At 37.3% G+C, this 17,049-nt stretch overlaps 2 protein-coding genes across 4 annotated transcripts in view; both read left to right on the forward strand.

Moving 5' to 3' along the window:
• LOC111059730 (nuclear receptor coactivator 2) overlaps window positions 1-17,049 on the forward strand; it is a 354,078-nt gene that overhangs the window by 115,998 nt on the left and 221,031 nt on the right. The gene's annotated exons all lie outside the window — the stretch shown is intronic.
• The window catches only part of LOC120350221, a 104,217-nt gene that overhangs the window by 56,016 nt on the left and 31,152 nt on the right, over window positions 1-17,049 (forward strand). Inside the window, exons 2-3 of the mRNA XM_039422787.1 lie at window positions 3,301-5,424; window positions 9,321-9,461. Of these exons, the coding sequence (XP_039278721.1) occupies window positions 3,301-5,424; window positions 9,321-9,461 (2,265 nt within the window). The remainder of the gene's footprint in view (window positions 1-3,300; window positions 5,425-9,320; window positions 9,462-17,049) is intronic.

A 17,049-nucleotide genomic window follows, 5' to 3' on the forward strand; every position in this document is an offset into this window, starting at 1 on the left:
AAATACAATTACTTTATTATCTTCTAATGACAAAAGCACTGGGTTATTGTCAGAAATATCAATAATTAATTGTAAAATGACATAAATGTTTGAACAGCAATGGTGTCAGCTTCAGTGTTTTCTTTATGGATAGATATCACAACATCTCACCAACAACAGTATTTCAAGTATTATTTTCTCTTTTAGTAAGATTTTATAAAATTTGATTCAGATTTGTGAAATATGTGAGATTTACATGAGCGCAAGTTTATTGTTACATACCTTACAGCATTCATCTTTCACTTACATAATGCTCTCGGAGAATTTTGTCAGGCTTTTTAAGTTCAAGTTGGAGGGATCTAACATGCAAATACACGTGTAATGGCTTCTTCCGCATTCGAAACCGAGAAACCTTATACATCTCTATTAGATCAGGTACTTTCGTAATGCAAAATCGGATCTCACTCTAAACTTACCTACCTTTGTTTGATCTGCCTTTACAAATATATGTTTGTATCATACATCTGAAATCATATCTTCACAAGTCGCTCGTATGCAACTTTTATCTTCAGGATGACTATGCAGTTATATCATTATAATTGGGAAACTTTGTTGATGATGATAAGAGGACTTGGCGAATTTCAAATTGCATTTTATGAGGTTGGGTATTACTAGTGATCAAACTAGTATATGTTACAAGCTTATGTAACATGTAACTTGTAGTTGTAATTTTCTATTAAAACTCGAAGGTTGGAATTACCAAGGTTTGACAGAGTAAGCAAAGAATGAATAGCATCCTGGACTGCAATTCAGTATAGAGTATAGGAAGTTTTCAAATACTACAAGATTTGAAGGAGAATTGATGAGATTCTCCCTACTAACTTATACTTGAAACAATTTTGCAAACATAGATTGAAGAGAAAAATAAATAAGTGCAATGGCTATAGACTTTTGAAGAAACCTGTTTACTGGGTGAAATATTTGCACAGATATTATATATATATATATATATATAATATATATATATATATATATATATTATATATATATATATATATATATATATATATATATATATATCTTTTCAATCAAAATGAACATGTTTTATAATAGAGAAAAGGTGGAATGATGTCTATTCTTATTCAATGGTTTAGTCTCCGATTCATCAAAGAGTAACAAGTAATATTACATTTTATAAGGATGTGATCGAAAATTTTACGAGTATTATTTGAACAGATGAGCGTGTTTATCGACCTTCATGTTGCTAGCACTGGTGGCATTGAAGAAGCATCAGCTTGGATCGTTGAGTGTATGGCTTAGCCTTAGCTGGTGATGTGCGATGGGTGTTGGGTGTTGGCAGAATTACACGGCCTGTTAAACTGTAACTGGAATGACGTGACTGGAATCCTGCGTGGAGAAGGCCATATCGTGCGTGAACAACCGGAATTCTATTGGGGGGCCAATTCGACACATTTTTCCTTGAATTTTGCTCTGATGTCATCTTTTCGGACGCTTTTTGGCGTTTGGGTAATTACTATACGTCAAAAGCGTTGCGGTGCGTTGCGTTCAACCCTGCAATATCCAACGCGCCTCCGATGTTCGCCAAAAGTTTTCCTTAAACGTCGACGCATCCAGTCAAAATCTCCCCTCTTTGCAAATTATGCTCACGTCGTTTATTACATCAAATACGTGCTACGTCAACCCTCTCTAAAAACGCAAAAATGATTGGGAGTTGAAGTTTGAGGAAAATGTGCATGATAAGAGGGATACATCCCTCCAAGAAATTCGGCGCCAATTTATTTTTTCAAACATTTTAAAATCAGGAACAAAATATGTATTCAAGGCATAATGTGATGAGAATTGGAAATCAAATCGATGCATTTATATCATTATAATAATAAGGAAATGAATAACAACATATTTTTAAGGCCAAATTACGATGTTGTTTGTGCGTTGTAACTACTGTTTACATTATTTTTGTGGAACACACATTTTCTTCCAAATGTGGGAGAAAAATGTAAGGCATGATATTGCGCTTTAATAATTTCAGCAGATAATACTGATAAATTGTTGGAGAAGCAATCTTGATGAATTCATCAAGAAGTCAAATTAAAAGCCTTTCCAAATCATGTTGTAGTGAAGAGGTAAGTGATATGAATTATTATGAGAGCCAAAAAATTCATATCTGGGCTGATAGCCACGGTAAGGGAATTAGAGAGCCTCTAACTGGGTTACTTCGAGGGTATGATATATCTTGTGTTTCCACTGTGGCCCCCGGGATGAAGTTTGAGACTCTTGCAAACTGGATGTTGTCTCCTAATGAGACTGTAGGTCTGAATCGAAATGATTGGATTGTGCTTCTGAGTGGCACAAATAGTATTCACTCTGGTTTTAATGATCTTGATAAGGAGAGATTTGTTGCTAAACTAGTTGAGGTGATTGGGACCTACAGACACAACAATCTGATAATATCAACCATACCCTACCGTTACGATCTCTTTGAGAGTTCCATTGAAAATAGATCTATAGCTGCTATAAACCGAATCATAAGGTGTTTGTCTAGACTGCACTCTGTAAAAATTTTAGATTTATGGTCTATTGAAAGACGTCTCCACACTAGTCACGGTCTTCATTTGAACAGGAGAGGTAAGTTCATGGTTGCAAAGAGAATTTTCAGAATTGTAACTGAGAATTCAGTCTCTGATAGAAATAATTATGTTGGACCTGATACTCTCACACCTCATTCTCTGGCAGTGAGCGGTGACCTAATTGACAGCTGCTATCGTGCTCATGATACAATGACACAATCCTTTGTGACAGTTGATGCCACCTTCTGTAGTGGCTCACGTGCTAGTGATGATGGTCCTTTCCAATGTGATGAGAGAATTGGCGAAAATGGTAGTGTGCATTGCTCTATTGAAGCAACACCTGATTCTATAGTGGTTGACCGTACTGATCAGGATGTGGTAGCTACTCATGAAATTCCAGTTCTGATCTCTTATAGACCAATCAATTTTTTAGATTAAACCAGCGATTGCAAACATTTGTAGATCGCACAAATCTGATTGACTGTCTTGCTGAGGCTGGAAGCAACCATGGTCACTCACCTAATTCTATGTCAGGCCCAGTCACTCTAAATGTCCTGCACTATAATGTTCGAAGTATTCGTAATAAAAACACAGAGTTGGCTCTGCAAATTCAAAACATGCAGGAAAACAAATCTCTAAGTAGAGTTGATCTCTTATGTCTCTCTGAAACGTGGTTGAATGGCAGTGAAAGTGTTAATATTGAAAACTTTAATCTTGTGTGCTATTTCAACAGAGAGTTACGAAAGGGCGGTGGTGTGGCCATATATTCAAGATGTGGATTTTTGACCTCTGAATTCAGCTTAGCAGAGGTTTGCGAGTCAGACTTTGAGGCAGCGGCTGTGACTGTGGAGGGTGATTTTCTAATAGTCTGTATTTATAGATCCCCTGACAGCTCAATGGATACATTTGTTGACAGGCTTGACAAGCTTCTTTCTTCAACTTTTAAGAGATTTAAGGGAATTATTGTGATTGGCGACTTTTATGTTGACTTTCTCAGCAACTCAAGCTCAAAGCAGGAGTTGATGTCAGTCTTCTGTGCCTATGGTCTTCAGGATGTGATTGGGGAGCCTACTCGGGTTACAGCTCACTCTTCCACTCTGTTGGATAATGGTTTCATCAGTGTCAAATATATTGATGCTGTATTGTCAAGAGTGATTAGCTTGTCTCTGTCCGATCACTTTGCTCAGGAGATAGTTGTTCCTTTACCTCTGCATCAGGTGAAATCTCTCAAGGCTGTAATGAAACGATCTTTCTCTGATCAAAACAAGTTGAAATTCTCTCACTACTTAGGTCAATGTGACTGGTCACCTATATATCTGAATGAGATTCACCACGAGGCTCAGACTGATTACTTTGTCCAGATGTTTGTTCAGGGTTTTGAAATGGCCTTTCCTTTGAGAAAGTTAGGAATCCCCAGAAATACTTCAAAGATCCCCTGGTCAAATCCTTACTTGAAGGATCTCTGTAACAGGAAGCGAGACCTGGAACTGTTTATGAAGGCTTATCCTCAAAATACTCTGTTTCGTGAGTTGTTCAAAAAGATATCCTCTGACATCAAACTGCTGATCCATTCTCTCAAGACTGAATATTCCAAGAGACTGATAGCTTCTGCTGACAACAAATCTAAGGCTGTATGGAATCTAATCAGGAAGGAAACTCCCATCAGGGTGAGTACTGAGTATCCAATTTTGATTGATGGCCTCCCAGTAGGATCACTTTGTGAAGTTGCTGAAGTATTCAATGACTACTTTGCTGGGGTGGTTTCATCGAATAATAGGCTCAGTTTGGGGGTTTTTGACGGTCCTTCTTTTTGTGATTTACTTGTAAATTCTAACCCTGGTAATGCTGCTGTCTCTGAGATGCCAACTTGGTCTGAGCAAGAGGTTGTATCTATTGCTAAGAAGCTAAAAATGAAAATGTCCAGTGGGTCTGATGGAATTCCTTCAAAAATACTGAATGAGTTTTTCCATTGTGTCAGTGGTCCTGTCACTCAGCTTCTGAACAGATCATGTGCTTCTGGGTCATTCCCCGCCTGCTTCAAGGTATCTAAGCTAAAGCCAATTTTCAAAAAAGGCTCTCGGAAGGAAGTGGATAAATACCGACCTATAGCTAACTTGACCTCTTTGTCCAAGGTATGGGAGAGAGCAATATATGACCCCTTGCTGGCTCACTTCCTGAATAACAATCTTTTAAGTGAGTGTCAGTATGGTTTTAGAGCTGGAATGTCAACCGTAGATGCATTGGAGAGTTTCATCAGTGATATCTATTCATCATTGGATCAGGGTGTTAGGGTCTTGGGGTTTTTCGTTGATATGAAGAAGGCATTTGACAGCCTGAACCACAGCATTCTCCTAAGGAAGCTTCATTACTATGGAATTAGAGGTAATTTCTTGTCGGTGATTGAGTCTTATCTTAGTAACAGAAACCAGATGGTTGAAATAGAGGGCGATAATGGTGTTGTCATTAATGGAAAATTCAGGTCTGAACTTCGTCCTGTTGGGAGAGGGGTCCCACAGGGATCAATTTTGGGCCCCCTTCTGTTTCTGATTTACATTAATGACCTCCCTGCAAATGTACATCATGCCAAATCAGTTCTCTTTGCTGATGATTCAAATTTCCTAATAATAGCTAGGAATAGTGATGAACTTCAGCTGACTGCAGACTCTGTGCTTAGTGAGGTGGCTCAGTGGTGCAAGGCAAACTTGTTGGAGGTAAACATTAAGAAAACCTCATTTATTGAATTCCAGATACGGCGATCACAGCTGGGCTCTTTTCAGTTTGATATTGATGGTGAGGAGGTTCAGCCCTCTACCTCGGCAGGATTCCTGGGAGTGACTGTCGACCGGAATTTGGCATGGTCAGTTCATGTGGAATCACTGATAAAAAAACTCAATTCAGCAGCCTTCATTATCTCAAGATTATCTGGGGTTCTGGCAAGAGATGCTGTGATTGCTGCCTACCATGGGTATTTTGAGTCACTACTCTCATATGGCATACTGCTTTGGGGTGCTTCAAGAGATGCACTGATGGTTTTCAAAGCCCAGAAGAGAACTGTTAGGATCATGTTTGGGAAGCCCCATAGATTTTCTTGTCGGTCCATTTTCAAGTCATCAAGAATCATGACAGTTCCTGCTCTTTATATTTACAACCTGGCTATTTTTGCTTATAAGTCACATGACAGTTGGACAACAGGATCTGATATTCATGATCATTTCACCAGATCAAGAAATGTTGTAAGAATTAATCAGCACCGAACAGCATTTTATGAACAAAGTACGGAGCATAAAAGTATAAAGGTTTTTAATTCGTTGCCAACCCGGTTAAAGGAGGCTCAATCACTTGGCCTGTTCAAAAGAATGACTAAGGACTGGTTGATTGAGGAGTGTCCGTATAGTTGGCAGACACTCATAAATTAAATCCTAGGCCTTCCTTTCAACATTTTCAATATTAATTACTATGTGAAAGAGGCTGATAGACTGACTTTATTTTAGTACCTTACTCTACTATTCTATTTTTTATCTATAAATGTTTGTTTTTTGTGTTACTGGTATCTATAATAGTGTGCATCATAGTCATAGTTACTTTTGTCATATTAATATAATGCATTGTTTAGAAATAAGAACTTGTATTGCTAGATTAAGTTATGTTTTTATTGACTGATTTTTGTATGACAATTGTCCATGCTTTTCTTGTAATGGCCTATGACATGTAATATATAAATAAATAAATAAATCTTTAATTTAGCAGACTTATGGCCGGGACACACGTATCCGCACCGTGCCCGAGCCGCGGCACGGCCGAGTGATGGACGTACTACGGCGAGTGAGAAAACAAATGCTTTCAAACGTTTAGGGACACATACTACCGCACCGCGTCAGCACCGTCACCGTGTTTGTTGCCCGCGCCGTGCCCGCGCCGTCACCGACTAGTTCAGTTTACTTTTTTAACGGAGATGGTGCGGGCTCGTGTAACATGGAGAGTGAAAAACTTATTGAAGAGATGATAAGGAATTTTCCAGTTTTGTAAGATCAAAGTGATGAGAAGAAATATGGTTGAACGGAAAAACAAGTTAAACAAAAAGTAAAAGTATAACCAAATAATAAGTCAAGCCAAAGGTATAATAGACATAATATAATAAAATAAACAACGAAAAGTATAAAATAAGGAACCCATGACTGTGTCTTGAATTTTAAATTTAAAACTAATTACATTGAGATAAGGCAGAAGACAACGATTTTATTGCTGATATAATTATATTTGCAATACATGACGATTGTGGTATTATTATGCACCGAAATAATATATACCAGCACTGTGATTCTCATCTTCTGTGTCTACGGGTAAATAGTTTAAAATTGAAAAATATAAATTCAAATAGGATGTAACAAGCTCTAATAGTATTATATTATTAACAATAGTTTAACAGCACTGTGATTCTCATCTTCTGTGTCTACGGGTAAATAGTTTAAAATTGAAAAATATAAATTCAAATAGGATGTAACAAGTTCTAATAGTATTATATTATTAACAATAGTTTAACACATTAAGAAATCAGACCACAGTAGCACTACAGAACTGATGCCACTCGGCTGTCGCACGGATATGTGCTACCACCATCACCGTGTCCCGGTCGTAGCTCGGCCGTACCACGTCACGGGCTCGGTGCGGTTATATGTGTCCGTAGATAATTCAAATTTAGTGATCTCAAAGTAAGTAGAAATTGAAGTTTAATTACACTATAAGAATCGATATGACACTTTTATTTTGGCAAGTTCTCCATAATTTAATTGAGATAGATCAGTGAGTGACTAAAATCAATAATCCACTCAATATAACTAAATTATTCCTTTACACAAGTTTATCATATAAAGAAATGCACTCAATTTATCTCTGATCTCTCGATTCATATTATTACAATCTGCAACTCATGGAGGTTTTTGCAGTGCTTTAGGAGAAATTAATGTAGCCTACATAGTTTTCTCTGTAAGAGGGTTATTCAGAGAATCAAGTGTATTGTAATTGTAAGTGAACTGTAGCTGGAGTTGAAAAAGCTTGCTGTTGACGTAGGCCGTGTTACACGCTAATGTAGATCGGCCTGTTTGTGTGACACTCTTGGTGTGTGGCTATGGCTATGGCTATGGCTATGGCTATGGCTATGGCTATGGCTAGTGGGTCAGGGCTGGCTGGCTACCTGGATCGATACATCGATAGAGCAAAACTGTGTAGTACATTATATCCGTGTTGTGATATAAGCTGCTATTTTGTGACCAATGTCGTCGTCATTTCAAGGGTTGGGACGAAGCTCGCTTGTACTCGGCTCTATTAAGCATTCTTTACTTTTCTTGGTTGGGGTGAGTGGTGTGGTGGTAGAAAAAGCAAATGTCTTCATAGATTTCTTTCCCGGTTGTTACTGTTTATTTCATCTTCCCCTTCTCTTCACTCTCACACTGTTCTTTCTCTTTTCCCTCTCCTCCTCTCTATCTTTCTTTTTCTCTCTTCCTCTTCTTTTTTCTTCCTCTTTTTCTCCTCCCCTCCTCATACTTCTCGCTTTCTCCCTCCGCCTCCTCCTCACCTCATCTTCCTCTCTTCCACGCTAGCCTCTTGCTTTACAGCTTGTGTTTCAACGGCATCTGTAAATAAATTAAGCAAATTGATTGTAAAATAGCTGCGAACATTGGTTTGGCTGTGACGCGCACAAATGATGTAAGTCTGCGTTGGACTTTAGATGCAAACACCGGTGACTGTCACACTGTCAAACTCCTACTTTATTTACTCTTCCTCAACGAAAAGTTTATTTGATTAGATCGAGTGTTTGTCTCGGTCTCACTGATTGTTTGGACGTTTTCTTGTCAGAGATAGTTAAGAGGTTACTCCATATAATTGGCTTCATTCAAACATTTATTTTCCCTCTAAATCGCTCCAAATCATCAGAACCGTTTGTTATTACAATATAATTTCAATATTCGATATAGATGAATTCTATTTTTTTTTTGTATAGTAAGTTGAGATTCAATTGATTGATGAAGTTATAAAACAAAGAGGCATGAAACAAATATTATTGGTGCACAATCAATCATAGTGGGTTGCAAATAAATAGATTTGCTTAACTTAATACCAGAAATACATTTAATATTAACAGTTGATACTATTAATACTGTTAATATTGACAGTTAAAAATTAATTACTTTGAAATACAGATTTTGATAATATTATGAGAGAGTTACGTGTTGGACACTTATAAATCTTCGAGTAAACGTTCTTGAGCTTCAAGACAATATTTCTCCATGAAAAGTACTGCCGATTATGAATGAAAATGAATCTCCGGATTAGTGATTCATTGTAAAAAAAACCATAATGGTAAGATAAGCACTGATTCATCAGACCCAAAAGTAACTTGATTTTAATTAATTTACCTTCTGTTGGTCATAAACGATGAACTGAATTATTATTCTTCAGTAACTTTTAGTAACGAAATATTATAATTGTATTTCTAATTAAATAAATCTTCGCAATTTGATTATAAAAATCGTACTATTAGATTACTTTATTAATTTTTTTTCTCAACGCATCAATCTAGTGTGCAAATTGTGTGGGAGATCGGGAATCTTGGCTAGGAAATTCCAACTTGTTGAGGTTTATTGTGTTGATAAGTTCTCCTCAACAGTCTAGTGATGTTTTCTGCTAGGGCTTGTCTGCTAGTCTAGTCTAATAATTGTCATTGTGGTAATGAGTTGTGAGTGCGTTGCGTTGCAGGAGTGAAGACACAAAAACGACGCCGACGCGCCGACAATCCAGAGCAGCCAACCGCGTGCGAGATAGCGGTCGGTGGCTGAGGAGAACAACTTGGCACATAATGAATGCAAAGAGCAGCCCTTGTCTGGCGGATGACGGCAAGTTGGTCCGCTGGGAAACAAGTTGACTACTTTGAAAGTACTAAGCAGCTAGCCGATGAGAACAAAGTCCTCAAGTGTAACAAACGTCGCGCAGACAGTACCTGTGCAACTCTGCAAAATGAGTGAATGGAATGGAAATGTACTTTGTTCTGCCACTGTACTGTCGGATGCGGTGCAAGATGAGCACGAATCGTTTTAAACTGCTTTAAGTTTGGTGGTAGCTCAAGGATGTTGGTTAGTATTTCTGTCTGCAACAGTTTTATTCTGAGTTGAATATCTTCCACTTTATTATTATTGTGTAAAAAAATATTTTGTACAAGAAACACCTTTGAACGAAAAACTTCTGGGTTTTAACTTGTTACAGATTCATGGAGTGTAATGTGAAAGACAATATATGACGAAGAAGAAGAAATACTTATTAAAATTTATCCTGTTATTTCAGTATTACTGATCTTCAATTTCAATATTAAAATCTTCTCATTATGTAAATAACTTGACAATCTTGATACTATTTTGCTATGTTGTTCTATCCTGCTTGTTACTGCAGTCAATTTCCACCTCTCAATTCTTGAAGAGAAGGAAGTTGAGGAAGAATTTCAGAATCTCAATAGTAATAATACGCTTAGATTTTTCCCTTTTTCTCTGCAAGGAAGATCCCTATATTTTGATATTTGTATCATACCGTTACACTGTTCTACGATATGGCCGCATTTCTAGAAATAAAAATGTAAATATTGAACATTATGCCTTGGAATCTGTCTCATCGTTGGAAACTGTTATACTGTGTATTCATCGTCTGCTGATTAGCATAATTTATTTCGAGAAACTCTGAGACGGAATCAGCCTACAGATTGAGTTAGTTGCTCGTCCGTGGAATCCGTTGTAGTGAGTTTGGTCGAGATAAACAACCGTGTATGTAGCTGCGTGCGTATGTCACGCATAGTACAGCTATGTTGGTTGGTTTGGAGTAGCTATTGACGTCTTTTTGCTTCCAACTGCAGTCGATTCAATGCAATAGCATTGCTGCCATGCCAAGCCATGTCTGCTGCCATGAGCTGGCAAAGATGAATTATTTCGTCAGGTGTGTGAGTATGTAGTGGCCAACGATATTATGAACGAGCGAGATATGGCGTCAGATAAATAATTCATGAGGGCTGACGACGTCGACGACGACGATCAAGGTAGCACTAACAGTCCTCCTCCTTCTCCTTCTTTTTCATCTCTTCTTCGTCATCTTCCTTCTCTTCTTCTTTCTATCCTCCTCTATCCCCCCTTCCAGTCTTGTCTCCTTCATGTGTCTATTGATGACAAATTTTCACCGACCGTTTCCAGTAGTTGAATTTGCAACACCAGTCGACCCAACGTCCCATTCAATTTATAAAACCTGATGTGGACGCGAACATATTATGAGAATCAATTTAGGAAGCCATTAATATCATGAAATGCCAATTTCTATTTGAAAAATTGAGCAGTTATGTTATATGCTTGGAGTCTTGTAGTAATTCGCTTGGTAATCATGAATTTATAATCAACATTGCACGTATGAAGACCTGTAAAATAAAACCTGTGTAGCTCTTCACAAAACCTTTTGCTTTTTATGTGCATTTTATAGAATGATTGAATTTGTATAGCAGCTTGACGTTTCATGAAAATATAGAACAATGACTAAACCGTAGAGTTCTTTACTAATTAATCAAGAGAAGATATTGAGATTTAATTATGTGTTTCTGTAAATAAATAACTGAATACTAAGGATGAAAGATTTGGGAGCTGTAATCTTGAATGAATATATTTCACCCTAGATCAAATTTGTGAAAATACCGTACATAAATCTTCACATTGTATTGGACAGGTTAATCACCTTCTCGTTAATTAGCAGACATATATCCTACTCAGACAGGAAACTGGATACATTGTTGAAGGTGGTAAATTGTGAGAGGTGAGGTGTTGGATATCTTTGCTAATGGAAGTTTTGGAAAATGTAATGGTGGTAGGTGAGACGTGCTCGCTGATTGGAGGTGCACCAACATCACCCCTGTGGGCGCGTGTGCGTGCGTGACCCACATCTACATTTGTGCTGAGTTTGAGGTTACGTAAGCGGTGTGCGGCCGGCCGGCAGCCATTGATCATAACTATGCGTCACTTACGCAACTGCGGGGAGCTGATCGGCTATGCTCGGCCCTGCTCGCCAACCCATGTCATTCGGCTCGTCGTTGCTCGTTATACAATCAATCCAACTCTACATATCTGCGATATGTCACTTTTTTCCCTCTCCTTGATAACATAAGACTTTAAATTTATTGTGAACCGTTTAGAGCGTATTTTCAGACCTGTATGATTATGGATAATATTCACAGCTACAATAATCATAATTATATAATGATAGAACTAGAGATGGCTGTGGTAATATCGTGTAGTGATTTGTATCCTCCAAAATGGAGATTGTTTGTTCATAAAAAAACGATAAGAGCCGTTCTATCGTTTCTCCCTTTGGAAAGGGTCAGTTCTTCTATGATATCAGCTGGGAAATCACTTCCCGGTGATTCGGAACACACGTGGGTAGTAGGTCTGGATCACCTGGAAGCAAAATCGTTCCACCAAGGACCTTCAAACCAATAAAAAACAATTGTATTACAGAGTATGAAGGATTAGCTTCATGGAAGATGAAACTCGTGCCGAAATGGCTCACGGTTTCTCTTTCTATATTCCAGTGATACTTTGACAAGCTCTAAAAATCTATGCTTTGTTGAAATGCCCAGCATACATCGTTGTTGATCAATCAACTCACTTGAATTTCAGAACGTTCACTGAAAGGTAATATTTGTCTTATTCGTGTGTGACAAATCTCATTGCTTAATAGCTTGTCTGCTTGGAGCTGAATGAGAACTGTTCATGTTGTCGCAGGCGCAGGCGCAGGATGTCTGGAATGGATTAGCTCGTGTAGAGGATTAGCGCGTTTGATTGCAGTTTGCATTTGACTCATTTGCAATTAAGATGTGAACGGATCAGCAGGCCTTTCTGTACTACTCAGCTTTTCTCCTAATGGAATTGAGTCGACTGCGTGGGCTGTGCGTCTGCGTCTGCATCTGTGGCCCCCTAGGCGTTCACAGAAGATGACACAGTTGTGCAGATGTACTCCTCAGGAGTATATCAGCAATGTACATTACTTCTTGTTTCTAAGGAACTGGTACTGATGTTGATGGAACTGTGATGTGATAAAGTGGATTTCTGTCAGTCAGTTGAGATACAACATCTTGTTTACTAGATCCTTCCCATCGTTCGGTGCAGCACTCCACTTAACAAATCAAAAACGTAGCCTGGTTCTCCTTCAACACTTTATTGCAATGATTTTCTGTTCAAACTTCACCTGTCTCTACTTTTGCATTTACTACTGGATTCCTAACATCTGCTATCTGTCGCTATTTTAATTATTCCATCGTGTTCCCATTAATTAATGTTTATGCGATTTAGTCAGAAGAGGAATGAACTATGAAATGTCATACGAATAAGAAAATGATTACTTTTTAGAATTACTTGTCTTTGGTAGTTTGAATTTTGGATGTGGAGACGCATCACAAACGAGGTGCAGAACATTAAATTCACACTCACTCTCCAACCCCCCTCCCCACCCATCAAAACCATCTATTTGTTGAATAACTGAATGACTAATCTCTGGTTGGCTAACTCAAATTTTAACCGTTTTCGTAACATGACACATTTTTGATATGTTTCTGTTTCTGAAGACTTGTTCTGTCAATTGATTCAAATGAGATTCACGCATTTTTTCAAGTAGATATGCATTTGAGAGATAGAAGTTGAATAAGTACTCACTGTATTCAGCCGCCTTCTAAGAATCAGTAATTTGTCATTTATAGTAATACTTGTCTTGATCAAAGCAAGTTCAAATCACTACTATCTGAGAACTTTGTTTATACACTCTTGGAATTACCTTAATGTTGTAATCACTTACCTCATTATTTATGATTCTGTAAATCATACAAATACAGAACTGAGAAATATTTTAAATATTGTTTTCTTTCTTCAGAATATGATAAATCTCTGCAAACAAGGAGGAATGAGGCCAAGGCTTCTACCCTATTACTAGACGATGAGATTTTTAAACATCTCGCTTTTCGAAATCAATTTTGGGACCAGAAATATTCTAGAAGATTATCTTTCCTAAGGTGATTCGTTAGAATAGAACAAAGAGGAATAAAGAAGTTCAAGGCGACTAGGATAGTATAGGAAAAAGAAGGAAGATTCCACACCACTGATAACAATCAGCCTATTACTTCTCTGCCGATTTCACAACAAGGCGCGCTTGCCAGAGAGGGCAATAAAGAAGAAAAGGACTTTATGGCTTACAATGTAATGAAATAGCGCAGTAAAAGGCGCATTTTACGGGTGGAGGACTTTTTGGGTGACCAGTTCAGACTGACTGGGTGTCACGCGAGAGCCACACAACAGCGCAGCACATCCAAGCCACCATAATTAATCTTCTTCCAGTGAATACTGGCTTTCTGCAGCCAGAAATGAAACAGTGGCACTTGACTGCTGAAAAGAGGTGAAAAGCTGTGATGAATTTCCCCCGTTTCCCCTGTACGGCGATCAGTGTCAATTATTTTGTATCATGTGGTTTAATACTACAAATACATTAACTTTATCGTATTATTACTGTTCGTTTCGAATCGATAAAAAATTATTTTATGGAGGGATTTAAAAATTGTTTGGGTTATTGAGATGTGGAACTAAAACGTATTCAATACTGAATCCAAATGATACTGAATAAAAGTAATATAAGTTCAGAAATTGCTGTTACCATAATATAGGAAACGTTTTTCTTCATTTTATACGTGCCTGTTCCTCTTTCATATTTGCATGTTGATTGAACGGTGTCTCAGTTACAAACTGGCGCAGTGAAGAATAAAGAGAAATTTTCAAACTCATAGCAAGTTTTGTTGAAACCGGAATCTATATTTAAAATGACGTGTATGAAGTGATGTAATGAGCTCCCAGGGGACATTCTACATACTGTATTAATTGCATGTCAAAGTAAATAAAATAGGAAAAAGAGAATCGGTTGATGGTAGAGTAGAGATTCATGAAAGTTGGAGCCGGGGAAGCATCTATATTATTTTGAAGTTAAAATGAATTAGTTATTATAGTAACACAATTTTTCCAGTGGTTCATTAAAAAAGTCGAGAAAAATAGTTGAAATTGTATCCCCGATGTATGAAAATAATCGAAAATATTCTCACAATAAAACTGATAATTCCCAGTCTATTACTAACAAAATCTGTATTTGCATAACCCGTAGATGCAAACCTCCATTGTCAATAATCAGATTGCCTTCGACCTAGAACTACGGTTTGGTAACGGAATTAACTAGCTAGATATGCATCGTATATCGTCTATAGATCCAGTTCATCTATAGCTAGTGTATCCGTTCGCTCTCAATACAGGTATACAAGTTTGCAGAGGTGAGGTAATTAACAGCATAACAGTGTTTGCGCATGGAATGTTTAATTTGTTGCCGCTGCAAACGATATGCTCCATCTGAACTCCACTCTATCTAACGTACAGATATTGACTCCGTGTATTATCATAGATATATATTCCATTTGATATAAACTCCATCATTCACCACCAACGTCATGCCAAACTAGACTTTTGAATGATGCTCCTCAGGGACCTCGAGGGTTTATGCTCGTCAACATCCGTTTGCATTTGTTTGCTCCGGTCCTCATGTTTTTCCTCAAACAAAACCTTACTGAGATCAATAACGCTACCTATCTTTACTCGTCTTGGTTCTCCTTCATTTTCCCTGATAATTTACATTTTTCTGCCACAACTAATCCAATCAACTACTCATAACACCCAGCGTATGTAGAATGGATGAAAATATATCGTCTAATACGTCATATCATAGGAAATGTAGGAAAAGTAACACCACATATCTTGTTCAAATTGTAGTTTCATGAAAAATTGAACTATTGAGTATTTGACGACTGTAATGTGTTCAGTCAATTGAGGCAAGGATAAGTATGTAATTATCATAATTATTATCATTACAGTCTGAGCCACTCATTTGTCATTATAACATCAAAATAATTCATTTTTCACGAATCATTCAACATGGAACACTTGAAACCAATTATGCCCTTGTGTTTCCTCCATCAGTTGTTCTTTCACCCTTGAATATAATATTGTGTCTGAGGTGTCCTTTTTCCACTTTTCCGTTCGTTTCTGAATAGTTTGATTCTCACATTTCCATTATTCAGTTTGGTCTGAGTGGACTTCCATTTTCAATTTTCTGCTCAGTACTATTCAATTATCTCATATTCCTGCATTTTACAGAAATATTCTAGTTTAGTTTTCCTTAAGAAGAAGAGATTGTGTAAGTTTCAACATGATTGAAAAATTCAATATTTTTGTAGAATGAAAATGGAAGCTCGGGTGTAAGCTTTTAGCTTTGAGCTAAAATTGTTTATAAATGTGATTCAGTTGTGTGGCAGGCTACCTGTGCATTGTACAAGAGAAGATTATTATGTGTCCTGTGCTCCTGTCCCGTAGCAGGCAACAAGGTTCTACAACTCATGCATATAGTGAGTGAGGGGAGTAGTCAGTGAGCTTGCATTACAGTATTGTATAGCGTCCGCAAAATGACAGCTTTCCAATATCCAATATGATATCAATCTCTAATGTAATGCACTTTAACATAACCGCCAGGGGCATTATCGAGGCTGATGCACCCTCACTGCACCCTGCCTTCAATCTCCTTCATCTCCCTACACAATATGCGCTGCTGCTCTTGTCTACTCCACTATGTGTAATATTATCACAAATATCCAATTAATTAGGTATAGTATCCAATTCCAAGGTGAACCTTATATAATAATAATCCAGTGAAAGCTATATACATAGAACTAAGGACTTCTGCCACTGCAGACATAGACCGAAGATCTAAATAGCAGAATAAAATTCGTTGAGTGAAACTATCTAAAACTTGCAATTTCTAAAGTGCAAAGCTAAAAATTCATTCATCTTTTAAACCTTATACATTTTGATTCTAATTGATTAAAATTTGGTAGTACTCTGTTGTTCAACGGTGGAATCTAATGATTCGCTTATAAATTTTGTTTTTAAGGGAGTACTCTGTATTTAAATATTTTTGTAGTATTCTATTTTTTTACGATGGAAAAGTATCTAATGCTTTCATGTGATTTATGACTTGTGTGTGGATAATAAGGTATACAATGAATGAGAACCTTAGAAATAGGAATTAAGAAGATGTAAGCTATAAATAATGGGAATCGAATTCGTGACTACCGTAGCCTGTGCAGCGATAGTAGAGTGAAATTATAACGCTCCAGGCAACGAGGCTACAACGTTTGTTCCATTGTAAAATGCTATTTAACCTCATTGTAAGATTTTCATTTTACCTACTAGTCCACTGCATTGCTGCAATTGAATAATCTATTATTTGATATGTCAATACTATTACTATTAATTGCTTCTCGCAAAAGCACGCTTGTCACTCAAAACCTTTGAAATGTAGTCATCCTATGATGACAAACAATGAAGAATTT

This window comes from Nilaparvata lugens, chromosome 3 (genome assembly GCF_014356525.2).
Source record: "Nilaparvata lugens isolate BPH chromosome 3, ASM1435652v1, whole genome shotgun sequence".
Lineage (NCBI taxonomy): Eukaryota > Metazoa > Arthropoda > Insecta > Hemiptera > Delphacidae > Nilaparvata > Nilaparvata lugens.